The sequence below is a fragment of the Triticum aestivum genome, chromosome 2A, assembly GCF_018294505.1.
Source record: "Triticum aestivum cultivar Chinese Spring chromosome 2A, IWGSC CS RefSeq v2.1, whole genome shotgun sequence".
In the NCBI taxonomy this organism is placed as follows: domain Eukaryota; kingdom Viridiplantae; phylum Streptophyta; class Magnoliopsida; order Poales; family Poaceae; genus Triticum; species Triticum aestivum.
This window is the reverse complement of record NC_057797.1, coordinates 643,587,245-643,597,242: the sequence shown is the minus strand read 5'-3', so window position 1 is coordinate 643,597,242 and position 9,998 is coordinate 643,587,245. Positions and strand designations below refer to the sequence as shown.

The 9,998-nt window shown below is 46.6% G+C and overlaps 1 protein-coding gene across 4 annotated transcripts; it reads left to right on the top strand.

Annotated features, from left to right (window-relative positions):
* Positions 1-301: 301 nt before the first annotated feature.
* LOC123189955 (translation initiation factor IF-2) lies at positions 302-7,447 on the top strand. Of its 4 annotated transcripts, XR_006496055.1 has the most exons (8): positions 303-1,058; positions 1,188-5,672; positions 5,748-5,921; positions 5,982-6,017; positions 6,135-6,179; positions 6,315-6,382; positions 6,462-6,974; positions 7,350-7,447. XR_006496055.1 is itself a non-coding variant. In XM_044602491.1 (7 exons), the coding sequence occupies exons 1-6, from the start codon at positions 5,508-5,510 to the stop codon at positions 6,622-6,624; spliced, it is 651 nt and encodes a 216-aa protein (XP_044458426.1). In that variant the 5' UTR covers positions 302-5,507; the 3' UTR covers positions 6,625-6,974; positions 7,350-7,447. The 4 variants fall into 4 exon arrangements, 3 of the variants coding, with proteins under 3 accessions (XP_044458426.1, XP_044458424.1, XP_044458425.1); XM_044602491.1 differs by having other exon boundaries at positions 302-5,672; XM_044602489.1 differs by having other exon boundaries at positions 302-5,672; positions 5,982-6,179.
* The last annotated feature ends 2,551 nt before the right edge of the window (positions 7,448-9,998 follow it).

The following is a 9,998-nucleotide window of genomic DNA, read 5'->3' as shown; positions in this document are numbered from 1 at the left end:
TAGGCAAGAGCACGCACTGTGTTCAATACTTAGCAGGATTTTGCAGTAGGGCATGCAACCCTACCGCCAAGGACCTTGGCCGTAGGCTGTTACACCATACCTTCATAAACCTTAGCGGTAGTAAAAGAGTTAGATCTCGAAAAATTTTCAAACTAGAGTCAGATCTCGAATAGGTTTGAGAAAATGATCAAAAACACGAAATTTGTACTCGAATGACCAATCTACCGGACATGGTAGTGCCCCTGTTCACGCGGTGCCTGTGTGGCCGACATGCAGGTCCGCACGCTCTGGGAAACCGCGAGGCTGTGCTTGTCCGCTACCTCCTCCTCTCGAGTCCTCTCCATGTCTGGTAGTTGCCCCGCGACCGTGCGGTCATTTCCCCTTTGCTGCCCTCTCCTATATCGTCGGCGTTGCGTCGCCATCGCCGTGCCCGTGACGCTAAGCTCTCTGCTCCTCCATTGTCCGTCGGTCGGCCAGAGCTTCTCGACCGCTCCCGAGCTCTCCCTCTACTATAAATAGCTTGGCCGCCCTCCTCCGCAGCTCGCCGATCTCTTATCGGCCCTCCTAGTCCACCGGAGCCCCTCCACCTCGCCTCTGTCCACCACCGTCCATCATGGCCGCCTCGGCCTCGGCCTAAATTTCGGCCAGCCGAGTTCCTCCTCCACCCCCTGACCCCACCATCTTCTTCCCCACACGCCGGCGCACCTCCCCATCCTCTCCACTCCTCGCCGGAGTAGCCATGGTTGTCGCCTCCATGCTCGGCTGCCGCCACCGCTGCTCTTTGTCCCCGCGTGGCGTTGCCACTCCGCCCCTCCCCGGCGCCCGCAACCCAGCCCGTTGGACGCGCCTCCTTCCCTAGAGCTCGCCGGTGCCGCCCACTCGGCCGGAGACCGCAGTCGCCGGCCGGGCCGTCGTCAGCCAGAGCCTCCCCTGCTCCCTACTCTGTTTCCATCGGGGGCAGGGTGAGGAGGAAGAAGACATGGGCCAGGCGAGCCCCCTCCTCCCCGCGGGACCCCACCCGTCAGCCCCTCCGCGTTGACCCAACACAGGCCACGTCAGTAAGTGGAAGCGTATTAGAGAGAATACGTTTTCCTCCTGTGAAAACGTCTTTTAATTCGTCTTCAGTTGAAAATTCGCTTCTCTGTTCTGAAAACGCATTCTCAGAAAAGACGTTTTCTGTTTTTCAGCCGGGGACTTGTTTGTGGAGCTATTTTTACACATTGTTCCCTAATCTTCCACCGCTCGTATCTTCGCGACTCTAACTCCGAATCAGGTGATTCCAAAGCCCACGTCTTCGTCTCATCGAGCCTGATCTGTTGGTGTCATTTTCACTATGTGTTTGCATACTAGAAATGACCATTTTGCATTGTTGAGGAAATCGTTAACTGGTAGCTGCTCGGTCGGCCGGTGAGTAGGGGATTAATTGGCTAATCGGCAAGTTAATTGGCCATTTAATCAATTAATCGGATGATTTATCGGGTAATCGGCTACTCGGGGACCCTATGAGTAGGGATTAATCGGCAAGTTAACTGGTTAATCGGATGAATTCTTGAACAGGGCCATTTTGCCCTTGCCCTTATCTAGCCCCCTCCGAGAGAGAATATTTTTTGGCGAATCGTTCCGCAACTTCACCGCACTTCTTCCTGGAGTATTCTTCATCCCCAGGCAAGCCACGACAGCCACTTACATGATGGATTTGCAGTATTCATGGTTTTTACATGAATGTTTAATAAATGTTTGCTCATTTACTACTGATGTTGCTATTTCGGTTATGCTTGTGGATCCCTGCTTATCATCATGCTATGCTTTTATGCACTCTGTTAGTTATATGGTTAGTTGCTAGTAGTATTGTTCTCGTATTTCATGCTGGTATTTATGTCAAGCTAGTGATAGTGATGTTCATCTGATGCATGATTATCGTCAGTTATGAAAATTATCTGTGATGTGCATGATCATCGCTATGCCATGTTCATCTGCATCCAGTAGACTAAGTGCTTTATTATTGTTGATGCTAAGGTTGCATATGGTTATAACCCCCATCCATGTTCATGTTAATATCATGCTCGTATGCATTGTCGTTTCATCATGTTTATTATGGCTCAGCTATTTACTTATCAAAGTTTAATCGAATATTAAATGAACTTGAACACCTGTTGGCCGAGTCTATTGTCATGCCTCTCATCGGTGCCTCCAACTAGGGAAGGTTATGTACGCGCGCTGCCCTGGCCCGGTAGGCGGTGATAACCATGTGTGCCCGAGTTGTTTGCGCGCTTTTGTCCCCGTTTGGGACCGTTTATGTTTTGCCACGATGGTGGTCATTGCGTGTCATGAGGTGACATCAGGGTCACCCATGAATTAGCCCGAAGGGGGGTTTGTCAGAGTGGCTGGGAGAGTGTCATGCAATAGATTGGTTTTGTCGGAACGCCGTTGGTCCACCCGAATGGAGCACGAGGCCTTGGGTTCCGTAGTGTGGGTACAGTGTACTAACCTCTATGGAGTGCATAATATATCGATAGCCGCGCCCGTGGATATGGGATCAGTTCATAGTAGGTCACACTATGGGCCAATAGAAATAATAACCTGCTTAATGATAACCCTAGTCCGATGAGGAAAGAAGTTTGTTGATCTTTATGTGATCGTGAGAGGATCACAGTGGTATCGTTGATACCGAAGCTGGTTGATGTTTGTGGTGTTATGCGATAATCACGGGTAAGGATCAAGCTCCTTGTGGTCAGGTAATGATTACTACGGTATTGTTAATACAAAGCTTGATTTGATCCTGAGTGATCGTGTGATGTCCATGATGGTAAGTGGTACATGTGGTGGTTACAAGGTAACCCCGAACAGAGTAAGTTGAATCATGATAGTTTAAACATGTTGCATGCTAGCATCATCATGTTCATAAGTTCATGCCATGCTTATAATGTGCTAGTGGTATCATGTTCCTCATTGCTTTAACTTGTAAATGCCATGATATTGTTTGTCTGGAGTGCTTTTGCTTGTTGTGAGCTTGTGAGTACATTCAAAGTACTCACCTGGCGTATCATGCCAGTTTGCAGGTCATGCTGTGTTTGCTTGATTCCCGAGGATCCCAAGTTTGCGACCTAGGATACGCGTTCCAGCCAGAGTCCCTGCGGAGTGGAGTCCATCATTGTCGCCGTTGTTCCGTTGCTAGAAGATATTTCGCTACTACGAGTTGTTCTGCTGCTAGCATAGAGCAACCTTGGCAGGCGTTGTCGTGGTTTTGTCACGGCAGATGTCCTAAAGAAAGTACTTAGTCGTGGAGCCATCGCGACGGGTTAGCTTAAAGGGGTTAAAGCGGACAAGGGACGCAGAGAGTTTATTCTGGTTCGGCCCCTTGCGGTGAAGGTAAAAGCCTACGATCCAGTTGTTGTGGGATTGCTTGGGTTTCGATGACCAGGGAGCGAATACGCTTTGCCTGGGTCTCGAGTTGTTTTCTGTTGTCCCTAAACCGCCGCCGGGTCGCCCCCTTATATACATGGGTTGACGCCTGTCGGTTTACAGGGTTCCGAGGCCGGCTCATAAACGTGTCCGGCTCGGTCTCTACTTATTTCTGCCTTATAATACAAGCTTACATATCAAGGTCGGTTTATGACTACATGCCTTAATCCGCCTTTGGGCCCTGGGCCTTCATAAAGCGTCAACATCTTTGTCTTCATGGGCTTTAAATATAATAACTCATTATAGGGATAACCCGGCCTCGCCTGGCCGGTTTATGCCCAGTAGTAATATCCCCAACATTAGGTCCCAGATTGATTTGAACTGGTTCATGCCAATCTCCAATACTTGAGAAGATTTCTTCTTCAGCACCTTCGCATTAGTCTCGTAAACCGCCATGACGTCATCTTCTAGGATCATGATAAACCGCCATGACATCATCTGTTATTAAAAAATTGCATATAGCTCACCTTCATTAATAAACCTCCGACAATTGAGGCGACAGCTCCGCCACATATCCAATTTTTGGGCTCCTCAATTTTCGCGCTTGTCACTTATCCCTTTGCCTTTATAAATAGGACTAGGGGTCCTTTCCATTTTTCCCCGCGTGCCTCTTCGCATCGTCTTCTTCCTCGCGCCGACCGAACCTTCAAGCTCTGCCGCCGCCGTCAATCTTCGCATCTGCCTCAACAATGGTTGCTACATCAACCTGTTCGTACCAGAAAGCCGCGGCGTCTCTTTGCTGTTCCTCTGTCATTGGTAAGCCTTCTCTCCCTCCACCCTAGATCTTACCATTAGGTTTTGTACTTATCAGAGTTCTTCGAAGTTCTTGGAGCTGTTCTCCCTTGTTCCTCTTCAGTAGTACCAATGGCGAGTTAGATCTGATATTTTTCAGTGCCCTTGTAGTTTCAACTCCTTTTTCCACATTAGGGCATCTGCTTTATATAAAACTCATCTGAACTTGCTAAACTGTTCGAGCACTTGAAATCAGGTCAGAATATATTTTGATTTTCCAACGCACGACATATCTGAAATTACTATGCCAGGCTGTGAAACTTGTTTTTCCTTCACTTACACATCTTAGATCTGCATCTTCAATACCAGATTAGGTGGTTTAATCTCATAGAAAAATGATGATTCGGTAGGTACCATTAGTCCCCTGTTGAACCGCCAATGCATTTATCTTTGCACTTACTCCATTGTCAGACTCCGGTTTACCAATAACAAACTCCGGTTTAATAACATGCATATATCCTTGCACCGCTTTATAGTTGTCCATTGTGAATCTTAAACCGGCAATAATCATGTTTCAGCTTCCCATTGAAATGGTCAAGCAAGTCTATGAATGCAACTGGGTTCCTTCTCGGGTCACTAAAGATCAGTTAAACAGATGTGTCGCAACTGTCTCTTTAGCCAAGAAAGAGGTCATTCACCGGAGGGCCCCTGGTACGGAAAATCCTCCTGAACCCAAGGATGGAGAAGTAATCATTTTTGTTGACCATCTGGGTCGAGGCTTTAGCCCTCCCGGTTCAAAATTCTTCCGAGATGTGCTTGCCAGTTTTCAGCTTCACCCTCAGGACATCGGTCCAAACTCTGTGTCCAACATCTGCCATTTCCAAGTCTTTTGTGAGGCTTATCTTCAAGAGGAGCCCACAGTTGAATTGTTTAGGGATTTCTTCCACTTAAACCATCGCACAGAATTTACAGATGGACCCAATACTGAACTCGGTGGAATGGCGGTTCAAAAAAGGAAGGAAGTCAGCTTCCCTCACGCCAAGCTTCAAAGTCACCCAAAGGAGTGGAACCAGACTTGGTTTTATTGCAAAGACACATCTCCAACTGATGAAAATCCTTTACCGGGTTGCCACCCTCACTGTCTTAGCAATACACATCCCTTTCCTCAGAGGCTAACTGCCAAGGAAAGGGCCACCTATGCCCCACAACTGTCAAAGCTTAGAGCCTTCATGGCGAACGGTTTAGCAGGTGTTGATTTTTCTCGTTGTTAGTTAAGCTGGAGTATTCTGCCCTTAAGCCGATGCCCCGGTTTAATGTATGAATACACCGGGAGCTTGAAGGACCCTCAACGACACATTGATATTCAGCTTACAGATGATGAAGTTACCGAGGCTGTGAAGAAGATGCTGAATGAACCAGAGGCTATTTGTAGCCAGACCGGATTAAGTCCTTTCTGTACCTCCAACGAACCGCCAGCTGTAAGAATCACATGACTTCTTTGCTTTTAGCTTAATCCCTTGAAATACTCTCAAAATTTTGTTCATCTTTGCCAGGGTGATGATCCGTTCTGGAAGAAAAAACCACAGGATAAACCGGCAAAACCACAAGACAAAGCGGCAAAGCCACTTCGCCCGAAGACCAAGGTTGTTAAAAAACCTGCCAAGAAAAGGACCACTGCGTCTTTCGAGCCAAATGCGGATGCCGATGTGGCTAATCCGGACTTAGAGGTAGAACTTGATTCTCTTGGTTCATTTTTCATACACCTCATTGATAATGATTATTATCAGGACGACGCTGAAAGCAGTCAAGCCGATGACATAGAGGTAATTATCCTTTCCCCCGGTTCAGATCCTGTGCCAACCTTAAAAATCCGCCGAGCAAACCGGAAAGTAAAATTTTCTCACCCCCTTGCTTACTTGGACCCAAACTTTCTTTTGAAGACGCAACAACACGAAGCTCGCCGCACAACCCGGCACAACGGCCAGGTAGTTACCTCCGCCGGTTTACCGAATACTCTGGTTCGGAAACGCCGATCAGAGGTCTCTTATACTCTTGACACTTCTTGCCCCAAGGCGGGTTGTTTTCGTCAGCCTCTTAACCCGTCTGATTCAAATTATCAGGGTACTTCCCACTCATCTTCTGGCGAGTCATCAGCCACAAAGCTTCCACCCCTCAAAACAGTTCCTGGGTGAGTCATACCTTTAATTTTATTTTCAATGCCTTATGCTTGACACAATATCTTGACCTTTTATATTTGTTTTTCTCAGTGCCAAACCAAGACCCAGAAAGAAGGCTCGGCTAACTAAACCGGTTGACGATAATGTGGTTGTTGAACCGGAAAAGACTCTAGATCCGGAAGAAACCAATGCTGACGCCATGCTTAATGATCCGCCGCCTCAAGGCCATGACTTCTTTGCTGAACAAGTATAAGTTGACACCACAAGCCATGCTGACAAGCCGACCAGCCCTGTCCGAACTGATGATAAACCGGTCAGTCTAGCTAAGGATACTAATAAACCGCCCACTCCAGTGAAGGATGCTGATGATAAAGAGGTTGATGTTATGATTACTGGCTTTGGCCATACCGCTCCTGGAAATCCTGTCGCTTTATCCAAACACAGCGCCAAGGTTCTACCATGGGCAAAGGCAATTGGAGCACATATCTGTCAAGTTATGCTCACCTCAACGCCCAAGACATTCATTCTGGTTTTTTAAACCGTCTGTACGCAAGCCGCAACTTTGAAGCCGGCTTAGTAAATCTAATGAAGGAGCAATATGAGGTAACTACATAACTATTTTTCTCTTATGTCCAATTGCAAATATCAATTCCAATAGCCCCCAAGTGACGGTTTATGATACCAATCTGAACCGGGACTTTGTAGTAACTCAATTTTGCATACTTAGTCTCTGAGGGCCAGTTTAACTTATGAAGATGAATCCGGACTGTGTAGAAGAAAACCCACAATGTCACTTTGATCAAACATACATTAGCCCCCAAGTGCCAAGAGCAATACTTGTATTGTGCTTGGGACTTTGCAGAAATTTCTGACCCAGAGCAAATATGCATTAGCCCCCAAGTATCAGGTGCATAACTTGTTATGTGCTTGGTACTTCAAATATGTACTATCAACTCATTATACGTCTGTCTCTTATAGGCTGAGCTGAGCAAAAAGGAAGCTCAAACCGCTGATCTGCAAGAAAACATCAAGTCCCAGCAAGGCGAAACCTCCAAAGCCAAGGATGAGTTGTCCGGCGCTTTAGCCGCTATGGAAAAACTGAAGGAGAGTTTCAACAAAGAGCGGGCGGATTGGGACACAGAAAAATCCGCTTTACAAAAAAGAGCCGAGGATGCCGAAGCCGCTCTTAAACCGGTGGTAGATGAGCTGACTGGCGTAAAGCGGCAGATACATGCCATGACTGCTGTTGTGTTCGGTAAACATCCTTGCTTTACACTTTTAACATATCATCCCATACGTTGCCGGTTTACTGACGCTTGTAATGATGCAGGAACTCGCATTGGTCATCTGGGCTCTGACGTACAGAAGAAGCTGAAGGCTCCCTACACTTTGATAGAGCAGTTGTATACCGGCGTGCAACGAATCATCTGCACCGCTTCTCACAATAAACCGCCCCAACGTTAATCAAGGATACCTTAGAAAGGCTGTCTATGCTGCCTGCCCGGGTAGAAGAACTAAAGAGATCAGCTGCAAGGGCTGGTGCTCTGACCGCACTAATCCGGGCAAAGGCATGGGTGCCTGACCTTGATCCGGAGGATGTCAGCAAAGGCTATCCGAGCTTAAAAGAAGACGGATCAGAATTCAGAAATGAGGACCTCCAAGCCATGAACCGGGAAGTACGTCCACTGGCTTGCCAATTAGCTGAAGAAGCTGATCTTTCACATTATCAGGTGAGTTATGACATCCACAACAAACGGGTTGCTGCAACAACTCCAGAGGTTCAAAATCTCACCCCGCGAATTCGTAAGCATACCTATGCCCCTGACATTGAACCGTCCACCCTTATAAGCAACGAAGCTGTGTTCCAAGCCCTAACTGGGATCGACTGGACAACTATTGACTTCCATCCGCTAGGTAGAGATGAAGAGGATGAACCGGCGCAAGATGATCCGCAGCCGTCAGGTCAAGCTGGTGATGAAGCATGATCCAAAAGCCGGTTTAGCCTTCCACATGCCATAACAGTTATCAAAAGACAATTATTCTTTTGGGCACTTAAACGCATTGTAATAGGCTAGTTAAAACACTTGGTCTACTATGCCATCATGCATATTTATCTGTGCCTGACATTTTTGCTAATCCACCATACTTAAGACATATGATGTTCATAATCCATAGCAATTTATTCAAGCTATCCCTGCAGATAAGAAGTTTAAAGCGCCCTGGCGGTTTACCGCCAGATAGGTCATGATGCCAGATATATAGCCAAGGTATATAACCAAGGTCGTAAAAAGATAATCAAAATATAAAAATAATTGATACTTGTGACCTTGAGTCATAATGTTGGCTGACCAACTTTGAAGTGAGGGTGATAACCCTAACCTTGAGTAACAATAACTCCTTTCATATTGTGCCGGTTTATGATAAAACCGTTCCGGGTTGTGATGAACACCGATTTATCCAGACTCATTTCTAGTGACTCATAGTCGAAACCAGATCGGGCTAATAGTCTCCGGATTATGACTGATCATATACTGACAATTTGTAGTAGAAAGTCAAGCCGGGTTAATGCACGCCGGTCTATAAAAAAATTTATAAATCTCATCAAAGGAGAAGAAAAAACTTTTCGAATAAGAGTAGATGAAAACTTGTAGTCGAGGCTTTTCACGGGCTGCCAGGCCCCAAATGCGAGGCTTTTCATGGGCTGCCAGGCCACTGAGTTAAACCATTTTACAAAGCCTTTTAAGATGGTCCTCAATCCTTAACCAATCATCGTTTTAACTTGACAAGTTCATGTTCTTATCAGAGTAACTTGTCAAAGTTCGACGGGTCATACCAGGTTTACCTGGGCAGAGTGACTTACTTAAGAAGGCAGGCTAACCCGGGGTTTTAGGTGTATACACCAGGCTTCCAAGCCGTGGCTTGATAGCCTATTACAAGTGTAGATTCTTTGTTCATTGCGACAACAAAGAATCCCCAAGTAACATTTTGAGCTGTGGTCAGTGGGTGCCTATGTTTGAGTTGTTGTTTTGCAACACTCTCTTTTGCCCCGGAGTAATTTGGCTTTGAGCCGATCAAGAGGTGTGACTATGGTTCGCATACGACCAAGCCCCCAAGTGATATTGTGGCATTGCACCGATCAAGAGGTGTAGCTATGGTTCAAATGCAACCAAGCCCCCAAGTGATTTTTACATAAATCTTTGATAAGCTAAATCAAGGGGTAAACCGGACGCCGCTTTATGAACAGAAGCCCCCATGTAACCACACATGATATAAGAAAAACAACAGATACCCTGCTTTAGCCGAGGCTCCGGTTTATTATATTAATTATAATATATCTATTGTCATAACTATGTACATGAGCAGAGCCTATGGCTCAAGTATAGTAAGGCCGAAGATGAGCAATATTCCACGGCCGGTGGGTCTCCTCCTCCGATTTACGTGAGTCTTTGCGCTCTCTAACATCTATAAGGTAGTATGACCCGTTGTGCAGATTCTTGCTGACCACAAAAGGTCCTTCCCAAGGTGGGGATAACTTGTGCATATCCGTCTGATCCTGGATGAGTCGGAGCACCAGATCGCCTTCTTGAAAAGTTCCAGATCTAACCCGGCGGCTGTGATAACGACGCA

What these genes read in the sequence shown, in the direction of transcription:
- LOC123189955 (XM_044602489.1), top strand. Translation starts at nt 5,508, where the DNA reads ATGTATGAATACACCGGGAGCTTGAAGGACCCTCAACGACACATTGAT. An exon ending in CAACCCGGCACAACGGCCAG is followed by an intron (nt 6,180 to 6,314) that starts GTAGTTACCTCC and finishes TCAAATTATCAG; the next exon opens with GGTACTTCCCACTCATCTTC. An exon ending in CCCCTCAAAACAGTTCCTGG is followed by an intron (nt 6,383 to 6,461) that starts GTGAGTCATACC and finishes TGTTTTTCTCAG; the next exon opens with TGCCAAACCAAGACCCAGAA.